This window comes from Littorina saxatilis, linkage group LG15 (assembly GCF_037325665.1).
Source record: "Littorina saxatilis isolate snail1 linkage group LG15, US_GU_Lsax_2.0, whole genome shotgun sequence".
Classification (NCBI taxonomy): domain Eukaryota; kingdom Metazoa; phylum Mollusca; class Gastropoda; order Littorinimorpha; family Littorinidae; genus Littorina; species Littorina saxatilis.
The window spans coordinates 24,195,970-24,221,696 of NC_090259.1; the positions used below are offsets into that span (position 1 = coordinate 24,195,970).

The following is a 25,727-nucleotide window of genomic DNA, read 5'->3' on the forward strand; positions in this document are numbered from 1 at the left end:
TGGTGTAAACTATCATGGCTGCCATTTGAATCGACGAAGACAACTCCCAACATGAGTCGTGGTTTCCCTACATATGAGGACTTAGACATCGACGATGACTCGATTGAAGATTATGATGAGAATGAAGGTGCCCCGAAGAAGGTAATTATGAGGATGAAAAATGGACATGTTTATATTAGTATAGCCTATATGATATGAGTTGTTCTTTGCTACTGGTCACAAGATGGGGTCAGCTCACACGGACGCATTTTTCAATACAGTCTAGGGGAGAAACTGGTCACAAAGCACCCAGTACATGCCAGAGAGATAGGAGAATCGGCACAATCAAAGAAAATACCAAAATCATTCAATGGATATGGAAATAATAAGATTTACTGTGAAAATGCTAGCAAAAATGGCGTTCAAAAACGGGAACGCACACTTGGTGCGTCTTTGAAGACTTACCTCCCGTTCTGTGTTGTTCATAATAGTCGTGTTTGTGCTGTTTTTGTTGAAATAGTATCTAATAAAACTGATGCAGTTCTTGAAATGTTGCAAATTATTGTTGTCTTTGTGAAATGCGAGAGTGTTCTGAGGCGTAATCTGCATACCGCTGATGTCCCACATAGGGTACCCCACTTCGATCAGCGTTTCACTCCAAATGAGCTTCATAGTAGAAAAGCAGATACACTACCAAAACACTGCATAACAAATCTACAAGACTGAGCCAGAATCATTGAAATTTACTTCCTGTATAAATAATTGCAATTAAATTTGCTCACGCCGTCCCACATGCAACGCAGATTACCTTCGCCTTCGATTCAAAGTAACTCCACGCTAACTGAATTACCATCGAAACGCAGATAACGAACTGATTCGGAGATTACATGCCACATATTTATGATATTTTACACACAAATTTCAACTGTGTTGTTTCGCGATAAACAGCCATAAACAAACAAATGTGGCGCCGTCACGTCGCTTCGGAAGGAGAAACGCAGGTTACCAAGAGATTGTTTCCGATAACTGTCGGATTAAAATAATCGTTTTTCACGAATGAAGGCTCTTTGGCAGATCTGGTGAGTTGGAAACTGTCTATGAATGTTTCATTTAATGTCAAATGCGTACATTCTTGTCGATATTGTTACCTTTGGGCTCATGAATGAAGTCAATGGTCGTGTTTTCCTAAAGTGACTTTTGTCAGAATAGAACTTACTGTGCTTTGATCATTGACTGAGAAGAATCTTCCGATGACACTAGTTCATTTCACTACGCGACTGCAGATCTGCAAGGAAACTTATGGCAAGGGAAATAAGCTTAACTGAAGACGAATAAGCGGAGTAACTGTTCTTCAACGGATTGCTCTCACTGATCTAAATATTTAGATCTTGTCGTCTGCTAGTCTGCTAGTAAGTAATCTTCGATCGTGTGAAAGTCACAGCTATTTCGACTGTGTGCATCGATCCGTGTAGTGAAATGTTGATCTTTGATGATTTGGGAACTTATTAACTTCGCTACATGTGCTTCGAGTGTATCTCCCCGTTAACCATTTGAAAACGTCTTTTAACAAGACCATGTTTCGACAGCCCAGACGGGGAGGATCCTCGATAGCTCACAGGGTATATAATGTTTTCCGCCGTTTTTTAAAGAATCCTTTCAAATTTACTATTCCAAAAGTACCCTATGACACGACTCGAGTGGCAAAGAACATTCTCTGCAATTCCTGTCTCAGTCCGTGCAGCCTATCGTCATCATACAAACATACACACAGACACACAAGAACCAGCTTTAAAAGTTAGATTATGTAAGAACCATGTGAACCAGTGATTTTTTCTTATGTACATCAGATACTACAGTATTTCTGCTTTATGAAAAGCTATATTTCAACAACAAAACTAGATATTTGAATTTTGACCACTTTTCCCCCTTTCTGTCACCAGTACTGAAGAACAATTCTAAGGGGTTCCAGCTAGGTGCGTGTTTGGATGTGTTACGGTTGATGTTTTGTTTTGTATACAACGCCCTGTATACAATTATGCGCTGGCTATACGCACTCGGAGTGTATACAAGATTGTACACTCCGGCGTTAACTTCCAGTCGCGAAGCGAATTTGCCATTCAAAGCCACTTTGTGAAAGGAACACAGAGCAGTTGGTTATCACAGAGTGCAAAAATAAAAGCAATCTGATGGTCCACGGACTTCCTTACAGTAATGTAGATTTCATTCTCGGAGTGTACATAAAAGACCAGAAAACCACATCAACATTCGGAGTGTCATTCGACGCAATTTTGCGAAGGAACGCAGTGCACTTTTGATTCGGGATAGTATGAAAGTTCGCTCGAGACAAACACACAAAAAACAAACACACACAAAAATTGATGCTGCACGTTTATTGTCGGAGTATTGAACACAATTTGAGTGTGTATCACCCCAGAAGTGGGTGTATATACTATGTGAATGTACATTGTTTGCAAACCCTCGACACTCCAAAAAAGAGACAGCGGAAGTCAATGTCATTGGCAACTTCTTAACGACTTGTAAAGGGGCATTTCATTGGCTAGAGATTTGTAACAGAGCTTTTCATTGTCGGAGTGTATACAGCCCCATCAATCCTGTATACACTTGGAGTTTGAATAGCTTTTGCCATACAGTTACATGTTATACATTTGCCTTTTTAGTTTTATGATTGTGTATCACAGCTTCCCACGGACGCCCGACCTAGAGGGTCCCGGGATTAATGTTTATAGAGGGTCCATGGACCCCCTTTGCGGAGTTGTAGAGGGTCCTAGGCGTCCAGGGTCCTCAAAACCCCTATGTATATAATTATAACGCATTAATTGTTCGAAATGAAGTGTCTTTTTTCATCAGACTATTTTAGGAGGACACTTCAACTATACCTTGTTTAAAGGAACACACACATGTATACATGCGTGCACGTGCAAACTTCCAACGTTACTTCCTGTTCTTTCTATGTTAATATTGCCGTTTTCGTCGGACATGTCAGATACCAAATACACGATGCATGTTTTTGAATATATGTTTGTCAGGTTCCTCTGTGTGTGTGTCACTTTAAGAAAGTAACAAAACCTTTTTACTCTCCATGACTGAGAAAGATTAGATTGGATTGGATTGGATTGGATAAGATTTACAGTCCAGTGAGGTTACCCTCATGGAAATTCGGGCTGCTTTCTCCCTGGGGAAAGCGAGCTGCCATACATACGGCGCTACCCATATATTTTTTTTTCCTGCATGCGTGTATTCATGTTTCCTGAGACTTAATGCCGTGTGAGATGGATTTTTTTTACTTTATTCCAAGTCCCACGGGTATTTGATGGACATTTTTATCTATGCCTATACAATTTTGCCAGGAAAGACCCTTTTGTCAATCGTGGGATCTTCAACGTGCACACCCCAATGTAGTGTACACGAAGGGACCTCGGTTTTTCGTCTCATCCGAAAGACTAGCACTTGAACCCACCACCTAGGTTAGGAAAGGGGGGAGAAAATTGCGGCCTGACCCAGGCCTGAACACGCAACCTCTCGCTTCCGAGCGCAAGTGCGTTACCACTCGGCCACCCAGTCCCTTTTTGATAGAAGAAATATTTAGTAAGGTTAAAATGTGCGGTCTTTGAGACTTGATTTTTACTTGGTAGTGACTGTGACAGAGCCTCATTACGCCATCACCTGTTCGAGTTTGGAAGGCAGCACCCAGGTGAAAATAGAGACGGCAGAGATTAATGAAAAATTATGGCAGCTTACCGTAACGTTACTTTTTGACAGGTTCATATATATAGTTAGGTGCTCGGTGGGTACATTTCTTTCTGATGGATGATCTCTGGACCCCTCATGTCAACCAGGCGCTGACCTTTGAAAGTTTTTTTTAACCCTTAACGAAAGCAACTTCGTGGTATCATTTTGATCCTATTCTTAGCGTCGGCACAGAAAGTCAGTAAAAAAAAGTATCTGAGAAGTTGCGAACAGAAAGTTTTCTTCCATTTTGCTTTAAAACCTCAACTCTCTTTTGGGTCTGTGGCGGTGTCGTTTTTTTAATTGCATCACAGGATCTGTGGCACTCTCGTCGTTCACCGCTCAATTCGCTGTGCATATTTTCACGCTAGCAGCTAGCAAGCAATTCTATTTTTTCTTCAATAAAAGTTTAGTGTTTCATTCCAGAACCAAAAGATAGGTGCTGGTTGGGGGGAAGAGCCTGCATATTTTTATAACAAGAATTGCTTTTGTTTCTTCTTTCCTACGCAGAACTGGTTTCAGCCAGCCGAAGTGTCCCTTCAGCAACTTGACAGAGTGAAGCCGGTGGCCACAGTGTACAATATAGGACTGCGGGACCCTGGTGACCTCAGACCTGGACGTGGGAAAAGAACGCTGGTCAGCACCAATGACCAGCTATCTGATCTCCAGACTGAACCACCGCTCTCCACTGTCTCTTATCAAAAGGCAGCATGGTCAGTCTACTGTTCCCATTGAATAAATCAAGACAAATGGTCCAAGTACTGGAAAAGATTTCTAATAAATGTCTAATCAAACAAAGGTGGCTTTTTGGGATAATGAATGTATTGCTCAGTGGTCAATAGGATAGGCAATTTATTTCTCCTCCCTTCGCTTTCCTGGCAATGCAGATTTGGAAAGTAAATGAATTCACCTGAATTATCTGAAATTTTTTCCTGACTGCTTTTAGAAATAGTGTTGCCATGGTTATTCCTGAAAAGTGTTCCTTTCAGTTTGATGCATTCTTAATGCTGCCTTGACTTCTACTTTGTTTTCTTTCTGCTTTTTTTCCCACAGATATAGACTCAAGACTCAAAATGTTTCTGTCCTTATAAATCTAGGAAAATTGTTGATTATTCTTCAAGCAAAAACAAAGGCTTTTTTCTTTGTAGGCTTGGAGCAGCATTTGTGATGAAATAGTTTCCCATAAGATAAAAGTTGTACTTGTACTGGTCTCAGGGGCAGCGAGACATCTATCCCAGAGGCCCTGAAACTGGCAGCACAGGCCGGGACTCGGCCCACCCGACCCTCCAGTGCCAAGTTTGGTGCCATTAGCAAGCCACTGGCACCTCGAAAATCCAGGCCACAGTCCGCTAAAGATCCTCTGTGTCCTAATGGCAAGATAAAGACAGCAGCGCTGGGAAGTAAGTTTTGTTAAAAGTTTATAAGACAGAAGACTCACACGCACGCACGCACACACACACACACACACACACACACACACACACACACACACACACACACACACACACACACACACACACACACACAAACAGTCTCTCTCTTTCTCTCTCTCTCTCTCTTTCTCTTTCTCTTTCTCTCTCTTTCTCTCTATCTCTTTCCAAAGCTGCTTGCCCTAAGCTGCTTGTGTTTTTTATTTAACAAGGATGCGTTTGGATTTTTTTTCCCTAATCGAAACAATGACTTATTCTAGTTTACAGCATTTGGAGCTGAGAAAATAATAACTTTGATTGTAGTTACAGTAATTGAAAAAGTTGCTTCTTTTTGAAACAAACCGATGTACCAGTACAACCACACAAAGAGGCAAACATCAGATATCAAGGTTGAATATTCTAAACACACAATTCTGATGGAAGTTATGGTTAGCTTGAAATATTGTAGTTTGATTTCATGTTCAGTGCCTAAAAGGGTCATACTTATATTTGAACAGCCTTGGAAAATATTAAACAGAACATATTTTGTGTGTTTTTATGTTGATTGTGTCTGGGACGATTTTGTGTGTGCAAATAAACACTTCTGCTGTAATTTGAAGTTCAGTCACATTGCAAGTACTTCTGCTCACAGTAAAGGGTCAAAAGTTTGACCCGTCTGATGGCCACGGGAGAAACACACTGCCACCTAGTGGAGTGTCCGTGGGATGGGCAGGGCCTCCTGCTGGACTGTGTGACCCTTCTGTGGATGCTACAATAGGTCAGCTTCTGTTTGTGTGTGTGTGTGTGTGTGTGTGCAGTGATTATGCTGGCCAGTTTACAAACTTGTCAAAACTAACCAGTGCGGAGCCTGGCTTAATCAGAAGCCAGTTGCAAAGTGACGGTGTCGTGTAAATCAAATAGATCTATACAAATGCACTGGTCCAGTCATATTTGTGAACATTGTAAACGGAAACCAAAAATGGTGTCCCTAATTGTTTGACCAGGTTATTTCAGGTATTTTCATATTGAGAAATTTTGGGTAAATGCTATCGATTGTGTGTTTTATGTGCTCTTGGCTGTCTTATGTTCATGCACTGTAGTTATTATTCTTTGTTGTAAATGATGAGCACAAATAGCCATTGCACAGATTCTGTTCAATTATTAACGGAACATTTGATGGGATAGGCTTTCACTGTGAAGCGTTTGTGAATCTTCTGAAAGTGGTGGTTTTTTTTTAGGTTCTTATTTTTTTTGTTTTTTTCTTTCTATAGATTCTGTTCAGGCAGCGAATGCAAAGCACCAGGAGGTTGCTCCCCCTGCACCCAACTGTTCCCCGGAACCAGAGGAGTTCGATGAATCGTTCAGCGATGTTCCGAACGACAGGTGGTACTCTTGTAACTTTGACAGTTTTTGTTTCCATTTACAGTCAGTTTTAATAACCGTAAAGTAAACAGTGATTGTGGCAGATGAATTAACAGTTTACATTAACAACATTTCTTTGAAGTTGTAAAGTTGTTATATTGGGAGGTAATAGATTTTAAAATTATGTCAGCTACGCTTTACTCTGTAAGTTTTGGGGTGTGGAATTCAGTTTACAAAATGTGCACAACAAAAATAAGTAATACATACAAGAGTGCAAAAGCTAATTCAGACTCAGAAAAAGAAATAGATGGACATAATCGCTGAGTATTAGCTATGAGAGGGAAGAGAGTTGCTGAAGGAAATTATTGTTTGTTGTTGTGCAGCCCCCCACCCTCCCCTGCCCTCCACCTGTCTCTGTCTCTGCCCAGCGCTGACGCTGATGACGAACCTGATACCGGAAGGTGAGTGGAAGGGAAAGAAAAAAACCCAGTGGAACTCTTCTTTGAAGAACCCCTGTTTTAACACCTTCTTCCTTTGAAGACCTTCTTTTCTCCTGATTTTCTGTTCATAACCTTTTTGGCTCACTTTTGTCTGTCTGTGCGTGAGTATGTGTGTAATAGAAACTTTAACATTTGACTGAACACCGAAATACTAATTTTACCGGGTTATTATCCAAGCAACAGCTTCAAAGTATTGAAGCAATGATCAACATTTCGTTGGCACGTATGTAGTTAAAGTGTGTATCCAAAGAAAACGGGTGGTGGGGGGGGGGGGGGGGGGGGGGAGGGGTAAAAACAGGTGACTGGTTTGTGTCGTGTGTGGTATGTAGACCAGGTCAGGGGTCAAGGTTAAGTCAGATCGCGTGAAGGATTGTGGTATAGATACAGTTCTCACCCAGCTGCAGTTCGCCGATTCCGGGAAGACGATTTCACATTGTTCGGTTTCGTAGCCCCAGAAAAATAGATAAAGAAGATACCAAAGGAGATTTCCTACAGGTTGATCTGCACAACGTGTTTCCAGTGTGTGCGCGAGGAAGCGCTGTCGAAAGCGCAGTGTCGATCTGGCAGTCGTGTCCCCGTAAGTAGGCTACAGACAGACAGATCTAGATCTAGTGTCTCCCACTCTTGCACCGTGTCACCTATGCTTACTGTGTGTGTGTATGTGTAACGGAGTGAATGAGTTTGTGTTACTGTTTGTCGATTTCTTACGGGAGCCTTGAAGGCTTCGCCTCTTGTTCTCCTGATTTTCTGTTCATAACATCTTTAAATTAACCCCTTTTTGAAGACTAGATCCTTCCGTTTTAATACCGGATTTCTCAGATTTGTGTAGGTCTTACATGTGGGGTTTCATTGTTGGAAAATAAGATGGTGGTATGATAGATGGAGTAAGAATGACAGACTGAACTTCATTTGACAAGAATACAGGGTTTAAGGAAAGGTGCCCAGTGCTAAAAATCCATACAGAAGTGGAATGTGCATGAAAAGAATGTAAAGCGTAACCCTCATAAGAAAAATAAGCACCTCTGAGAAAATCATGTCTTGAAAAAGGAAGGAAGTCTTAATATGGGAATACATTTACAGATTGGGGTTTTGAACAGAAACTCGGGAAGAGCAAGGTCTTAGCTAAGGGAGGAAGCCTTAATTCGGGGGTCTCAAAAGGGGGATTCCACCTTAACAAGTACCGTATTTGACGGACTACAAGCCGCGACTTTTATTTTTTTTAAATCGCATTGCGGCTTATAAAAAGATGCGGCTAAAGCGTTACCTAAACTTGAATAGCATTCACCTAATGGAAGTCGCCGCGGATTTTTATTTCGCTCGATTAGCGATTACCGGTACTTTATTAGCTCTCTACTCAAGACTCGGCGCTTTTCTCTTTCTTTTGCGAATCTTCGTTTGTCAACAAGTCGTCGTGACAAGATAGCATACAGAAAAACACCGGATGTATCAGGATCTCGCGCGCGCGAGATTTCATTTATTTGTGTCTCGCGATAGTTGGAGGAGCGAGAGCCGCCATGTTGTGTTTTCGTCTGCTCGAAATGTGCGCAAAAGTCGTAAATCATCCAAAAAAACCTTATTCCGGGCGGGACTACACGTGTGTGTTGGTTACAAATTGTGTGTGTGATATTTTTCTTCAAACTTTTTCACTTTTCTTCTTTGTTTCACTTGTTTATTCTCGGAGCCGATTTCGCCAAATACCGTACTTTCGTTTGCCTGGTTGTTTTGATTGATTGACACGATCTGATTATATTTTTTTCGACGGCGGCTAATATAGTGAGGCGGCCTATACGTGGCTCGTCCCAATTTTTTTTTTAAAGTCGGGGGTGCGGCTTATAAAACGGTGCGTCTTGTAATCCGTCAAATACGGTAAACAAGATAAGTTTTACACCAAATGAGGCAAAAGAGTGATTGGGTTGACATTCAACAATTTAGATGCCATTTTCTTTTTTCCAAATGATGTATATCTATAACCAACAATTTTAGACTTGAAATAGATTTGGGCATTGTAATTGTGCCTTGACAACATGGCTTGCTGTCATGATGTTTTTGTTTTTTAATGCCTTTTTTTGTTGCAGGTTACTAGCCAAGGCCGAGCAGTTTGTCAAGACCCAGAAAAAGAAGGAATCACAAAAGATGAAATACTTCAAAGCAGACCCCCCAGGTTTGGGGAAAATAGGCGAAACGTTACAAGCCTCCATGCATGCACTTCAAGAAAAACAGGCAGCCCTTCCAGACAGTTCAACTTCACAGGATCAGGAAAATGAGAGTGTCTCAGACAGTAGTTCAATGCTGAGGATGAGCAGGATTGAAAAAGAGACTGAGTTGAATAAAAGCAACAATCGGAGTTGTGATCAGAAAGGCTTCCTTGGAGACGGTGTGAGAAGCAGCAAGAGTTTGTTGGAGGATGATAGCAAAATAGGAACGTCCATGCACCTTGACCTAACTTCAGGAGAAAATACCATTGCAGACAAAGCACTGCCCCCTAGCAATGGGTTCGAGTACCTGGGACCTGCTAAAGCGGAGAGAAAGAACAGATCCCACCCCATTTTTCAGAAGTTGTCATCACACAAACACAGTCACGGGCCAAGACCTGGCAGCGCTAAGTCTGACACCAGTACTGATGAGGACAAACCACAGTGCAAGGGCGCCAAGACGGCTGAAGACAGGGAAAAAGAAGTGGCAAGGCCTGCCACAGCAGAGAGGAAAGAGGAAAAAAGCCCACCCAACGCACCTGTTTTCCGCTTTGGCGTTCACATCCGCGAAGACCGCAACATCACTGTGGACATTACGCCGCGTAACCTTGGACGCAAGGTCCCGGAAAAAACCTCCAGGAAGCATAGACACCAGGACGACCTTTGTGACCTTGAAGTGAGAAACGTATGGTCTGGTGGTGGAAGGAGAATCGGAAGTAAAGACTGTCATAACCGGAAGACGCCAACCCACACATCCTTTGGTGCTCGTGCCGCCACCCCTGTCGGCATAGTTTACGATGATGATGATGATGATGACAACGCTTCAGATGTGGAGAAGAAGAAAACTGCTAAAAGGCGAGGGCCAATGAAGGAGAAGGACTTGGTTACCATGGTTTCCAACATCAGTCTGTCGGATGAGGAAGAGGATGATCCCAGCAAAGAGATGAACATTGAAGACGGTCACAGGACTGATGATGGTTATAAGGAACAGGAGAGATGTTCCTCTTCCCTCTCCACAGGTACTTATAGATTCTGTCCCTTCTCCTGTTCGACGCATTCTTTGCTTTGCTTCTGCTTTCAGTTCTGTTGCAATTACAGCGTTCAGTCTCACGTGCACTTGTTTATTTTTGTGATTTTTTTTTTAATGTGTACAGTGGAACCCCCCCTTTACGACCTCCAAAAATCTGAGAAAATCAGGTCTTAAAAAGGCGGGGATGTAGCTCAGTCGGTAGCGCGCTGGATATGTATCCAGTTGGCCGCTGTCAGCGTGAGTTCGTCCCCACGTTCGGCGAGAGATTTATTTCTCAGAGTCAACTTTGTGTGCAGACTCTCTTCGGTGTTCGAACACCCCCGTGTGTACACGCAAGCACAAGACCAAGTGCGCACGAAAAAGATCCTGTAATCCATGTCAGAGTTCGGTGGGTTATAGAAACACGAAAATACCCAGCATGCTTCCTCCGAAAGCGGCGTATGGCTGCCTAAATGGCGGGGTAAAAACGGTCATACACGTAAAATTCCACTCGTGCAAAAAACACGAGTGTACGTGGGAGTTTCAGCCCATGAACGCAGAAGAAGAAGAAGAAGAAGGCCTTAAAAAGGAGGTGGTCTTAAAAAGGAGGTACATTTACAAAGGTGATGAACAATAAGTCTGAGAAAACATGGTCTTTAAAGGGAGGAAGTCTTAAATGTGGGGGTCTTAAAAGGGGGGTTCCACTGTATTGCTGATTTTTCTACCGTCGTTCAGGCAATCATTCTCCTTTTTGGGCGTGGCTTTAAGTTCTTATTTTGATTCAGAAGTGAAATAGGCTAACACCTCTATTTTCAACATTTCCCAAGCTCTCTTTTTCATACTTCTGCATTCCATTAATACGATACATATTCAGCTTTTTATATTTAGTCAAATTTTGACTAAATATTTTAACATCGAGGGGGAATCGAAACGAGGGTCGTGGTGTATGTGCGTATGTGTGTGCGTGCATGTGTGTGTGTGTGTGTGTGTAGAGCGATTCAGACTAAACTACTGGGCCGATCTTTATGAAATTTGACATGAGAGTTCCTGGGTATGAAATCCCCGAACGTTTTTTTCATTTTTTTGATAAATGTCTTTGATGACGTCATATCCGGCTTTTCGTGAAAGTTGAGGCGGCACTGTCACGCCCTCATTTTTCAACCAAATTGGTTGAAATTTTGGTCAAGTACTCTTCAACGAAGCCTGGGGTTCGGTATTGCATTTCAGCTTGGTGGCTTAAAAATTAATTAATGACTTTGGTCATTAAAAATCTGAAAATTGTAAAAAAAAATAAAAATTTATAAAACGATCCAAATTTACGTTTATCTTATTCTCCATCATTTGCTGATTCCAAAAACATATAAATATGTTATATTCGGATTAAAAACAAGCTCTGAAAATTAAATATATAAAAATTATTATCAAATTTTTTTTTTCGAAATCAATTTAAAAACACTTTCATCTTATTCCTTGTCGGTTCCTGATTCCAAAAATATATAGATATGATATGTTTGGATTAAAAACACGCTCAGAAAGTTAAAACAAAGAGAGGTACAGAAAAGCGTGCTATCCTTCTCAGCGCAACGAATACCCCGCTCTTCTTGTCAATTCCACGTGCACTGCCTTTGCCACGGGCGGTGGAGTGACGATGCTACGAGTATACGGTCTTGCTGCGTTGCGTTGCGTTCAGTTTCATTCTGTGAGTTCGACAGCTACTTGACTAAATATTGTATTTTCGCCTTACGCGACTTGTTATATTTAGTCAAGTTTTGACTAAATATTTTAACATCGAGGGGGAATCGAAACGAGGGTGTGGTGTATGTGTGTGTGTCTGTGCGTGTGTGTGTGTGTGTGTGTGTGTGTGTGTGTGTGTGTGTGTGTGTGTGTGTAGAGCGATTCAGACTAAACTACTGGACCGATCTTTATGAAATTTGACATGAGAGTTCCTGGGTATGAAATCCCCGAACGTTTTTTTCATTTTTTTGATAAATGTCTTTGATGACGTCATATCCGGCTTTTCGTGAAAGTTGAGGCGGCACTGTCACGCCCTCATTTTTCAACCAAATTGGTTGAAATTTTGGTCAAGTAATCTTCGACGAAGCCCGGACTTCGGTATTGCATTTCAGCTTGGTGGCTTAAAAATTAATTGATGACTTTGGTCATTAAAAATCTGAAAATTGTAAAAAAAAATAAAAATTTATAAAACGATCCAAATTTACGTTTATCTTATTCTCCATCATTTGCTGATTCCAAAAACATATAAATATGTTATATTCGGATTAAAAACAAGCTCTGAAAATTAAATATATAAAAATTATTATCAAAATTAAATTGTCCAAATCAATTTAAAAACACTTTCATCTTATTCCTTGTCGGTTCCTGATTCCAAAAACATATACATATGATATGTTTAGATTAAAAACACGCTCAGAAAGTTAAAACAAACAGAGGTACAGAAAAGCGTGCTATCCTTCTTAGCGCAACTACTACCCCGCTCTTCTTGTCAATTTCACTGCCTTTGCCATGAGCGGTGGACTGACGATGCTACGAGTATACGGTCTTGCTGAAAAATGGCATTGCGTTCAGTTTCATTCTGTGAGTTCGACAGCTACTTGACTAAATATTGTATTTTCGCCTTACGCGACTTGTTTTACTTGTCCAAACAGGGGAGAAGAACTACTACAACATTGCCCGCAAAACGGTCAAGGAAAAGTCATTCGCTAGTCTTGAAGAGAAAGAGAACTTCATCACCGTTACCACAAAACTGATTCTCTTCGACACTGAACAACCGACGGAAAGTGTGGTGAAGACGATTCTTGAGGCCCCACAGTCAAAGACCAAGGAGAGAGTTACCACCACTGTAACCTCTGACAAGCCTCCACCTAGACCCAAGTCGTCTGCTCGACCTCGATCCGCAAAACTTGTAAGAAGAAAAACACTCTGAATTGTTTCTGACAAAGCAGTAGTTGTAATTTTGTCAGTGTACAAATGTTACCGTAGTTCTACAGATTTTTAAAATTGTGTTTTGGGAAATCGGGGAAACAGGTGTATGAAAGGAAAAATCAGATCCTCAAATATTCTGCATGTACCGCTCTCATAGTGTTTATGTATGGATATGGTTTTTGATGTGAAGTCGTGTGTGTGTGTGTGTGTGTGTGTGTGTGTGTGTCTGTGTGTGTGTGTGTTTCCTTTCTGGGGCTTGTGTGGAACTTCTCCAGTTTGTTTAATTGTATAGTTATCTGGCAAGTCCTAACCTATGTACTTCTAACAGTTTTCTCAGCGTTCTGCCTTTCATTTGTTCAGAACAAGTCAGACTTAGAGAGCTTCACTGTGGCACCCCCTTCTCCCCTCCCTACCAGACAAGACAAAGATAACGATGAAGGAGGATTCACATCCAGCACCGAAGATGAGACACCAGTGGACGAAGAGAGGCCTCTGTCCAGGATAGGATTTGTCTCCATGGAAACTAACTTAGATGGAGAAGATGAGGTAATGTTTAGCCTTTGATTTGTGCTGTTTGTTGCATGCATTAACTTTTAATGTTATGTTGACCTGAAAGTTGGTGTGTGTGTGGGGGGGTAGGAGGGTGTTTGTAGAAAAGAGAAAGATGGTAAAAGTGTGCACTATGGTGCTTGATTACATGCAATTCCTAGAATACAGGTAGAGAGAAAGACGGTAAAAGTGTGCACTTTGGCATTTGTGTTTACGCATGTAAGATGCCGTGATTCCTAAAACGACTTGCACAATTTCTTTGAGAAACATACTGTTATCAAAAAGAATTATAAGTTAGAACACTAGGGAGTAAGCCATGCAACCCTTCGATCCCTACCCAACCCACCAACAAGAAAGTACAGCAGTCCCTGCAATGTACGGCCCCCGGCGTGAGCGGACACCTGACATGTACGGACACATTTGCTCGGCACGGAGTGTTTTCCTTCTATATTTGCCCCCCCTTAAACGGACACCTGCAAAACGTGGACGTGGACACTCATTTTCGGTCCCAACAGCAGGTCATACCTCCAATGTACGGACAGACCATCGTCAAATTTTCACCACAACAAAATCGATAACAGAGCAGTCCGGCTCTTGGTACAAAGATCACAGCCGCTAGATGACAGTCACTGATAACTTGAGTGCAGGAGGGGGGGGGGGGGGGGTTAGTTTTGGTCAGGAGTGGAGAACATGCAAAGATGCCAACATGAAACTGCACTGTGCTCTTTATTCTTGTCTGTTGCGTAAACAACAGAAACCACACAGAAACCACAGTCGATGAAGGTCCTGAGCGAAAGAGAGTGAAAAACCGGCCACAGTTCTCAGCATCGTGTGTCTGTGTGTAACCTCTTTCATTGACAAGATACTCTTGTTTCCCCTCAGCCTTGACCAGTGAGTCGGTTGCCTAATCTGTGAACCCTTCAGTTGTCTTGCTTTGTCAAAAGTTACGACACAGTCAACTGGTTTTGCTCTGAGTGAACAGTGCAGCTGGCCTCTCTCAGCTCTGGCCACAGCCTAAAACAGTACATGGCTGGAGGGAGTGAGAGAGAGGGAAGGGGGGGGGATGGGGAGCTGGCTAAACTCTGTGGGGTGTCCTGTGTCGCTGCATGTCAGCAGGAAGAGCATTGGAGATAAATAGAGAGGTGTACTCTTCCACACAATTTCCAAGCATCAGTTGTCACGTCTTGGGGTAGGCATTAGTGAGGGAGAGTGGGAGCTGTGTTATGTACAGTGTATTTCCGACTGAAGAGTGAAAAGTCACTGCCATGCCACATGATCGGCATGCAGTCAATAAAGCCAGACAAGAAGAAAATAAATTACATGATTATGACATGCAGCTCTATCTGCTGCTATTTATTCAAACTGGTTTTCAAGCTTATTCTTGCAAAGCATCTGCACACGCTCCTCTGTGCTGTGTTTGTGTGGCTGCTTTCGTATGTCAGTGCATGGTGAGTGTGTTCACTGCCTTGAGGATTTATTTTATCTCTTCTTTTCAACACTTTTCATACAAATCATTTTTACAGAACGTTTAAAGAAGTATTAGGAGTTGATTGTTATTGTTTAGTAGCCACAAGAAGTGATTAGCATAGACTCAATCCTGTTGTTTGTGTGTCTCTGTGTGAGTGTATGGGGGAGGGGGTGGTGTGGTCACCCCTCCCGTGACCGGACACCTGCAATGTACGGACAGTTTTGCTATGGCCCAAGGGTGTCCGTTCATGAGAGGGACTGCTGTAACACCAACAAAGGAAAAAAAGAATCAGAAAGAAAAGAAAAAAATGAGTATCAGCTGCTGGTCAAGACATTGTACATTTGTGTCGGTCATTGTTACCAGGCTGACCTGAATGCGGTCAGTCAGCGGCCACCCAGCGGAAAGCGTCGGCCTCTCAGCGCTGCGGGCAAAACGGTCAACAGACATCCGACCACCCCCAACAGGCTGTCTAAACCAGTGAGTATTATTTCTTCACGCTTGTGTCATTGTGGAATCTCTTAAAATGGGGTAAACTAGCTTACAGACAGAGGCCTTGCTTGCGTCTTTCCTGTGAGTTTGTTATAACATTTTTTTTTCAGATCAGTTTATTATTTGTCTTATAAGTGTTTGTCTGTTTGTCCATTTAAAAGACTGCTGAGTTGATGTACAGTGATTGTTAGGTTTTGTTTTGTCATAAATTGAATGTTCCAATTACATACCTTTCTTGTTTTTTGATTTTGAAGTTTGGAACATTGGCAGTTTATCTGGTTTTTTAATTTTTGTAGTTGCATTGCTTTTGTTTGTGCCCATTGATTGAGGAATTCAGGTTAAAAAACACATGTATACTTTCAGAAAGCCAAAGAAAGTGTGACAAAGCGTCGACCTATGTCAGCTTCTGCTGTTGATCGTTCTCCAAGGTTAGATTTAATTTTGTTGTGTATATAAAATCATTTCTGTATATCGGGCGGGGATGTAGCTCAGTCGGTAGCGCGCTGGATTTGTATCCAGTTGGCCGCTGTCAGCGTGAGTTCGTCCCCATGTTCGGCGAGAGATTTATTTCTCAGAGTCAACTTTGTGTGCAGACTCTCCTCGGTGTCCGAACACCCCCGTGTGTACACGCAAGCACAAGACCAAGTGCGCACGAAAAAGATCCTGTAATCCATGTCAGAGTTCGGTGGGTTATAGAAACACGAAAATACCCAGCATGCTTCCTCCGAAAGCGGCGTATGGCTGCCTAAATGGCAGGGTAAAAACGGTCATACACGTAAAAGCCGTGGGAGTTTCAGCCCATGAACGAACAAACAATTTCTGTATATCACATATAAGTTTATTCTAAAATACAGAAATACCATCTTCGTGTGCATTTGCATTTGTTGTTGTTGCTAATCTTTTCTTGTTCACTGATTGCTGTTACATGTATTAGATTTGTTGTTTTTGATGATGATGGTAGGGGTAGTCATGGTGATAGTGTGTGTGTGTGTGTGTGCGTGCGTGCATGCATGCATGGGTATGTTTATGTGTTATCATTTGTCTGTGTGTGTGTGTGTGTGTGTGTGTGTGTGTGTGTGTGTGTGTGTGTGTGTGTGTGTGTATGAAATCACAGAGCAATCTGGAGCCATGACAGTGTTGACAATAAATATACCAATGGTATTCTAACAGTTCTGCAGATATTCATCGAGCAAATACTGCTGCTCAAGCTCTACGCACTGAGAGGCAGGTCACTGCCAAAGCCTCTTCGTCAAATTCTGGCTCTCGCTTTTCACAGACTCAACGTAAGTTCTATGAATTCAATAAAAGTCAGGCACTTTGAAGAGATAATGATCAAAAGATATTTTTAGGAAATAACTCTGTCAGGATTTTTATGCAATATAGAAGAGTTGTGCCCCTGACTTGTGAGGCTAACCGTGAATAAAACGCTTCCGATGTGGGGGAAAAAAATCAGCAATTACAGCGAGTAATTCATTTAAATTAATATGTCTTGTAGTGTCAACTCCATATGATGCCCTTTTCCTTAAAAAATAAGGACAAGTTCAAGATTTGTCATCAATTTGTTGCGGCAAGGATCGCTGGCCTGATGTGATCGCTGACATGTTTTGCTTGAGGTCACATGTTTTGCATGAGGTCACATATTTTTTGCTTCAGATCAAGTGAGTTTGGCTTCATGTCACGTGAGTTTCGGACAACATGCATGCTCAGCTCACATGTCCACTCAGCTCTCATGTCCATATTCTTTAAAGAAAAGGGCGTCGTGCATATCAAGCGGACACGGCTTAATATTTACACCTGAGTGAATTTACTTGCTTTTCCACCTCAGCAGCGTGTATTTGTTTGCCTCACTGGAACTCTTCCACAGCGCATGAAAATCTGGACAGAATTATTTTCGAGCATTGTCTATTCAGATTTATTTGCAAAAAAAGTAAAAGAAGTTAGGGAATTGGTTTAGTCTTGTAGTTGGTGCACATACACAAGCCTTTGTTTCTTATGCACATCACAGTACATAAGGGCATGTGGCTACTCTAAATACTCAGGTGTTTGTTCTAGGTCACTGCGCATCTTACAACCGTTCTGGGACATCGAGGGGTCAAGGTCGTGCAAAGTCCGCTTCAGTATTGCAGAAACCGCTGGAGATAATTAGCAAAAATCCAGATTTAGAGGTAAGAGTTTTCCCCATGCATAATTCCACAACTTGAAAGCATAATGAAAAACATCTTACAACAGAAATGATGAAAGAATAATACTAGAGGATCTGGGAAGTAAGCAAGGAAAAGGACTTAAATTACTTGAACATTATTAAGGAACATTTAAAATCTCTCTTTTCTGTATTTTTCACACAAGTACTCTACATCTCACATTTTCCTTTTCTGAAATGTTCTTCCCTTTTAGGGTAGAGTGCATTTTTTTTTTTTTTTAAAAACAGACATTTTTGATTATTAGAAACGCAGGAACGAGTTACAAGGAACCGCTTGTTTCTGCTGGGCACGCATATATGTATTGTATGAGCTCGTGTATGTTGGTATTCTATTATGCTCATTTTCTTGTATACAGCTAGCTACCTTTATAACTTGAGACAATTTTGTTTTAACATTTTTATTTTATTTATTTATTTATTTTTTTATTTATTGATGTATTAATTTATTACTTTATCCGCTTATTGATTTATTGATTGGGGCGGGGATGTAGCTCAGTCGGTAGCGCGCTGGATTTGTATCCAGTTGGCCGCTGTCAGCGTGAGTTCGTCCCCACGTTCGACGAGAGATTTATTTCTCAGAGTCAACTTTGTGTGCAGACTCTCCTCGGTGTCCGAACACCCCCGTGTGTACACGCAAGCACAAGACCAAGTGCGCACGAAAAAGATCCTGTAATCCATGTCAGAGTTCGGTGGGTTATAGAAACACAAAAATACTCAGCATGCTTCCTCCGAAAACGGCGTAGGGCTGCCTAAATGGCGGGGTAAAAAACGGTCTTACACGTAAAATTCCACTCGTGCAAAAAAACACGAGTGTACATGGGAGTTTCAGCCCACGAACACAGAAGAAGAAGAAGAAGAAGATTTATTGATTGATTGATTGATTGATTTGACACAGATACCAGACAGTGCAGAGATGGAGAAATGCAAACAGATTCAGAATCGGCTTGCGTGCTATGGTATTGACGTTCAGCCTCGGACTATGGAAAGGTGGGCTTTTAAATTATTGCAACTTAAAATAAACCCTTGTAACAGTGAATACAGATTCTGCTTGATTAGGTTAAGAAGAGTTTTTTTGTTTGTTTGTTTGTTTGTTTGACTTGACGATGAGAGGTGTTAACTCAGGCTTACTATATGTACCTGTGATTGTTTTTTTCCCATCTGTTTTGTTTGATTTTGCTGGTGTGTTGTGCATGCATATATGTGTGTGGATGTGTGTGAGTGTGTGTGTGCGTGTGTGTGTGTGAATACTGCATAATTATACTCTTTTTCATTGGTTCCTGATCTGAGTTGAACAGTGTATTGCACTGTTTGTTTGTCCTTGCATAATGTGTATCACTGAACTCTAAAGGTCTTACCTATGGAATGCATTTTATATGCTTTGTCGGTATATAAGCTTTAAACAATGTCTTGAGTAAATTGTCCAATATGATGTCTGAGATTCTTGTCTTAAAGTGTGCTATACTCTGTGTTTTAGAGCGCTGTTTCCGCCGACTGGGAGAACACTGTACTATGAAGTGGATGCCACACTTCCTAAGTCCTACTCCAATGGGTCTGTGTTTGTGAATCCACTCTTGAAAGTCTTTGCTGCGATTTTATCTGTTTGTACATTGAACTGTGAAAATATCAACCTCATTCTTTGAGAATTAGAATAGTTCTACCTGAAAGCACTGCAAAACTGCTGAATTTTTGTTCATGTAAATATTTGTCCAGACTGTTGACTTTGTAGCTTAAAAGCATACACCGGCCACCTTTACATATCTGAGGATGCTGGGGTTTGAGTACTCAGAAGAGATAGACCAACACACACACACACACACACATGCACACATGCAAGCATGCACACTAAATTGTCCTTGCCCACTTGGGATGATGTAGTTATTTGGGGGGGGGGGGGGGGGGGGGGGGGTTGATATTGTGAAATGAATTTTTGTTTACCATTGATAGCAGGTTTCTTTTTTTTCTCTTTAAATTTTGTTTCTGCAGTTTCTTCTATTTGATTTTTTTTTGACATTGGCTGATTATCATCATTATTCATGTTTTCTGCTCTTGCAGGCTTTTGAGTCTTCCGCGATTCTGGTTACCAGAGGAACACAGAAAACTTAAAGTTGCAGAGAAAAAACTAGGTGAGACAGAATTTCTCAATTTGTTGGCTGTGCTGTCTTTTTACTCAGGAAGTGTGTGCGTGTGCATGGGACTGTCTGTCTGTCTCTGCCTGTCAGTGTGTGCGTGTGTCCGTCGGTATCTGCCTGTGTGCTTGTGTGTGTAGCTGTGCAGGCTAATGTGTTGTGTGTGTGTTGTGTTGTGTTTGTGTGTGTGTGTGTGTGTGTGTGTTGTGTTGTGTGTGTGTGTGTGTGTGTGTGTGTGTGTGTGTGTCTCTGCCTGTCGGTGTGTGTGTGTGTCTGTGTGCTTGTGTGTGTAGCCGTGCAGGCTAATGTGTTGTGTGTGTTTTGTGTGTGTGTGCGTGTGATTGCATGTGTGTTTGTTTGAGTTTATATGCACGTATGTGTGATATGTGTTCATGCTCCTGCATGTCTATGCTCACATGTATGTGTAAGTACGCATGCTATTTATCTGTTTTGGGGGGTAGGTGTCTGTAGACTGGTCAAACATTTCATGGAGAAATATCAGCTCATTGTGTCTGTCTCTCTTTTTTCAGCACTGGCCGAGCTCTCATTATGGCGACAGAAGAAAGAAGAGGAGAGGAAGGCCCGTTTGGCAGAGGGCAAAAAGGTGGTCAAGAAGGGAAAGAAGAAAGGAAAGAAAAAGCTGAGGCGCAGTCAAAGTATTTGTTGAGGTTCATCAGTTTTTGCTTGATGAAGTTACTGTCAAACCTGTCTGTTTACCGACCACCACAAAAGTGGTCATTGGGCAACAACAAAAAAGTGTTGGTTTAGGTTAACCTGACTGACCCTATTTTTTCCCGCCGATCCTAAAACTTTTTTTCATTTTTCACAAAAAAAGAAGAAAAAAACCCAACTTTTGGCACATTTTACTACATGTATTATACTTTGTAACAACTAATATACATGTTCAACACAATTCAAGAGCTTGAGACAAAATGGTGTTTGTGATGTTTTCATATTATAAGGTCAACTAAATTTATAATAAAAAAAACACTACCTACCAATCCCATTTTTTTTGGTCACGTTACCCTAAACCAACATTTTTTTTTGGTTTGCCTTATAGACAGGTAGCCTCTATGGAAAGATGAATCAGACGACGGGCACAGTGGCATGGTGGTAAGACGTCGGCCTCCTAATCGGGAGGTTGTGAGTTCGAATCCCGGTCGCTGCCGCCTGGTGGGTTAAGAGTGGAGATTTTTCCGATCTCCCAGGTCAACTTATGTGCAGACCTGCTAGTGACTTAACCCCCTTCGTGTGTACACGCAAGCATAAGACCAAGTGCGCACAGAAAAGATCCTGTAATCCATGTCGGAGTTCGGTGGGTTATGGAAACACGAAAATACCCAGCATGCCTTCTCAACGAAAGCGGAGTGAGCTGACTATGCTCTCAGAGTATAGTGTGGGGAACCCAAATGGGCAAACGAACTCACACGTAACCAGAACATTCTGGAACGCTGAAGAAGAAGAATCAGAATCAGACAAAAATACAAAAAGAACCTCGTTGTTGAGGATTCCTGAGAATGGTTGAAATTGGCAGATGGTCGTTATCGAGAAGTGTTTGCCAGGGTAGGTTGGATTCTACAAATCTCTATAATTTCTTTATTTTTTTTTTATGTAAACTGATCGCATTGTTCAAGCCTAAAATTGCTTGTTGTCTGTTTTGGCATTGCGGAGTAAAACCATTGAGTGATTTCATTTTGTGATATATATTTTTTATTTGTGTTGTGACACTACATTTTATTATTTGGTTTGTAATAAATAATATTTTATTAAGTCCATGCACTGCAAATCTATGTAATTTTTGATGCTGATGATTTGAGGATGACTTTAGATAGCTGCCAGTTTTCAGTTAGTGATTATGAGTTGTGTTCATTCGTAGTCACCTATCCAATAAAAATCCTCGGTGTTCTCGTGATAACCCTCCCATAGTGCTCAGACCTATATGTAACCTTTTTGCGAATGAAATACCAAAGTTGCTTTAATAAAATGATTTCTTTGATTTGAAGAAATGACTCTGTATACTGCTGAATTGTTTTGGAGTATTAATTTTTATCTCTTGTTCAGTCTGCAAGAATTGCATATGTTGTAAATATGTGATTTGATTTTACGTTTACTGTCATGTGTGATATGTTTATGGGATCTATTGTCTCAGATGTTGTTGAGTTATTTTTTTAATTTTTACTGTAAACCGTTTTCAGGAGCAATTTCTTCTTTGAATTCTTGTTTTGAGATGTATTTTGGATGTATACAAAAGATTTTCTTCTGAAAATGTATGTCCAATAACTCCATTCAAACGATGTAAAACTGCTGATTTTGATTGAATTTTGATTCAAATTTATTTTAGTATTTTTCTACACATTTTAAAAGTAAGATCTGTATTTATAAGAATTCTTGGCACCCGCATTTGCAGCCAAAATGGTCAAAGAATCCCCTGACACTCATAATGAGCCGTGCACATGAAAAAGTTATTTTCATTAGAGGTTTTTGACTCACATGCGAAGCAAAAGTGAGTCTATGTACTCACCCGAGTCGTCCGTCCGTCCGTCCGGAAAACTTTAACGTTGGATATTTCTTGGACACTATTCAGTCTATCAGTACCAAATTTGGCAAGATGGTGTATGATGACAAGGCCCCAAAAAACATACATAGCATCTTGACCTTGCTTCAAGGTCAAGGTCGCAGGGGCCATAAATGTTGCCTAAAAAACAGCTATTTTTCACATTTTCTCTGAAGTTTTTGAGATTCAATACCTCACCTATATATGATATATAGGGCAAAGTAAGCCCCATCTTTTGATACCAGTTTGGTTTACCTTGCTTCAAGGTCAAGGTCACAGGAGCTCTTCAAAGTTGGATTGTATACATATTTTGAAGTGACCTTGACCCTGAACTATGGAAGATAACTGTTTCAAACTTAAAAATGATGTGGGGCACATATTATGCTTTCATCATGAGACACATTTGGTCACATATGATCAAGGTCAAGGTCACTTTGACCCTTATGAAATGTGACCAAAATAAGGTAGTGAACCACTAAAAGTGACCATATCTCATGGTAGAAAGAGCCAATAAGCACCATTGTACTTCCTATGTCTTGAATTAACAGCTTTGTGTTGCATGACCTTGGATGACCTTGACCTTGGGCCAAGGTCACATGTATTTTGGTAGGAAAAATGTGTAAAGCATGTGAGTCGTATGGGCTTTGCCCTTCTTGTTCTGATTTTGCGATGGTATTTGTGTGTGTGTACGCATGTGTGGATGATGAACACACATTTCTTCCCATATGATTATAAATAGGGGTCCGGGGTTATTATTTCATGATAAATGTGAATATCATCATTTACATGTGATGCACAATGGATTAGTAACATTGATTTGTGTACTCATTGTTGTGTATCAGCAAACGCTGAAGAAGAAGAAGTGTATGCATTGTGAATGTCTGCAGTTCTCTGAAAAGTGCAATTTTGTATTATCATCAAGTATGTGAGAGGCGCCAAAACTGCTTAGCTCGGTTTCTGAAGAGCATTTAGTTTGTGATTGAACTTGAATCCAGTGATTTAGCAGCATAATATTTTTGCAAATAAATTTGTGACATTTCTTATGTGATTGATTATGATGTCAGTATTGTTTTGGGCATAATGTTGCCAGTGAAATCTGTGACATGAACACTGCTGACACAAACATTAGAAAGAGAACAAGAAAATGTATGTAATGTCAAAGGATTTGTACATGTACTTCTTGTTTTTAAAGCATTGGTAAACTTCTAAATGCTGTATTCTCTGTGGCTTAATTTGCTGCTGATTTTTTAATTTTATCATATATACCAAAGTCTTCAGTTGGTGCTTCAGCTTATATGTTTCCTTTCTGAATGTTTTTAATACAAGTGTTTTAATAACATTTTACAGTGACCTTTTTGTAATAGTCAGTATTCAGAAATAACTCTTGTCATGGGTTTTATAAGCTGTGGAAGAGTTGTATCCCTTGGAGGTGCATGAGGCAAGCTAAGCTATGTGCAGATCATTGGTAGGATCCAGTAGAGCCACACCTTGGTGCCACAGGGAATAATGAGCTCTCGTCTTTATGTGTGTTTTTGTGTGTGTTTTTTTAAAGAAAAAGGCATCATATCGAGCAGACATTGCATAAACTGCAGCCTCTTGCCTCTTGCAATTGCCTCAGTAGTGGATAACAAGCCGTCCTCCTATACGGAAGCTTGATCTGTTCAAATCCTGGCAGCGCCGGCATGGTGGATCTTCCAGGTCAACTTATTTGCAGACTTGCTAGTGCCTTATCCCCTTTGGTGTGTACATTCAAGCACAATACCAAGTACATACGCACAGAAATATCCTGCAATCCATGTCAGGTCTCAGTGGGTTATAGAAACATGAAAATACCAATCATGCATCCTCCTAAATCGGCGTATGGCTGCCTACATGTCAGGGCAAAAACGGTCTAACACGTAACAACCCACTCATGCAAAAATATGAGTGTAGGTGGGATTTTGAGAAGAAGAAGATTGAAGAATGACGTCTCCCCAACGGTTATAGTTCAGCTTGCTGCCCCTAAATGTATACAGCTCTTCCATTGCCAATACAAACCCTGTCAAAGTTATTTCTGAACAGTGTCTAGCTGTTCCTGTGATCTCCATAATGATGTGTGGAAGATTTTCAAGACCCATAGGATGCTATAATCTCTGCCCTTGTTTTTCTTATGCTGTGGGAGTTGCATAGTATTAGTAAGACAAAGAGGACGTTAACCTTCACCGGGCTTCGTGGGTCGTGGACGACCCAGAGCCTCACAAAATCGTCTTTATCACTGAAACTATTATTGGAGTTTTTAATTGAGACTTCATGTTATCTCCAATCTGCTGGCCGATGTGAATGCGTGATGTATTGTGTAAAAAAAATTCCATCTCACACGGCATAAATAAATCCCTGCGCCTTGAATATGTGCGCGATATAAATTGCATAAAATAAAAATAAAAAAATAAATCCCTGCGCTTAGAACTGTACCCACAGAATACGCGCGATATAAGCCTCATATTGATTGATTGATTGAATCACCATACGACCTTCCTATTGCCCAACTTTTAAAAGATTACCTTTGTAAACAAACAAATAAACAATGACGTAATTTCAACTACACAGTCGGGATGATGTGGGTCGTTGACGACCCATATGGAATGACGTAAGGAATTTTACGCTGTTCATCCTTATTTAGATGACGTGGGTCGTGTACGACCCATACTCTGCAAAGAAGCGGCAACGCATTTATTGCTATTTGGATGGCGTGGGTCGTGTACGACCCAAGTAAAAAGTATGGGTCGTGCAAGATCCGCATCATCCGGACTGTGTAGTCCAAAGCGTGATCCGGTGAAGGTTAAAAGTGAGATGCACTGCTGATTTACCTTGCAAACTGTCTCAGTTTTCTTTTTTTGAAAACCAAAATATGAGAATTTTGGTAATTAATTTTTTTTTTAACGGACAGTTAAAATTGTCTCTAATTTTGAAGTGGCTTGTACATCTTAGTGCCTATGTAATACCATGAAGTATAAAACGAATAAACAGCATTGCTTTTTGCCATTATGTGTTTCAGAGAAAAGTTAACAATGCACACACACACACACACAAACTATTCTCTCTCATTTCCTCTTATTCCACACACCCCACCTGTCTCTTACTGTATCAAATAATAATTGCGTATATTAATTGACAAATGTTGAAAAAGGAATTAAGCAACCTGATGATTTTTCGCACAATGA

General features: G+C 41.0%; 1 protein-coding gene across 1 annotated transcript; it reads left to right on the forward strand.

Moving 5' to 3' along the window:
* The first annotated feature begins 3 nt into the window (after positions 1–3).
* On the forward strand, positions 4–25,548 carry LOC138948893 (uro-adherence factor A-like). Its single transcript, XM_070320529.1, has 17 exons — positions 4–141; positions 4,237–4,439; positions 4,942–5,126; positions 5,788–5,913; positions 6,407–6,518; positions 6,881–6,958; positions 9,073–10,208; positions 12,865–13,121; positions 13,502–13,687; positions 15,522–15,635; positions 16,011–16,075; positions 16,818–16,930; positions 17,700–17,812; positions 18,743–18,834; positions 19,322–19,396; positions 19,900–19,970; positions 20,504–25,548. The coding sequence occupies exons 1-17, from the start codon at positions 52–54 to the stop codon at positions 20,638–20,640; spliced, it is 3,153 nt and encodes a 1,050-aa protein (XP_070176630.1). The 5' UTR covers positions 4–51; the 3' UTR covers positions 20,641–25,548.
* The last annotated feature ends 179 nt before the right edge of the window (positions 25,549–25,727 follow it).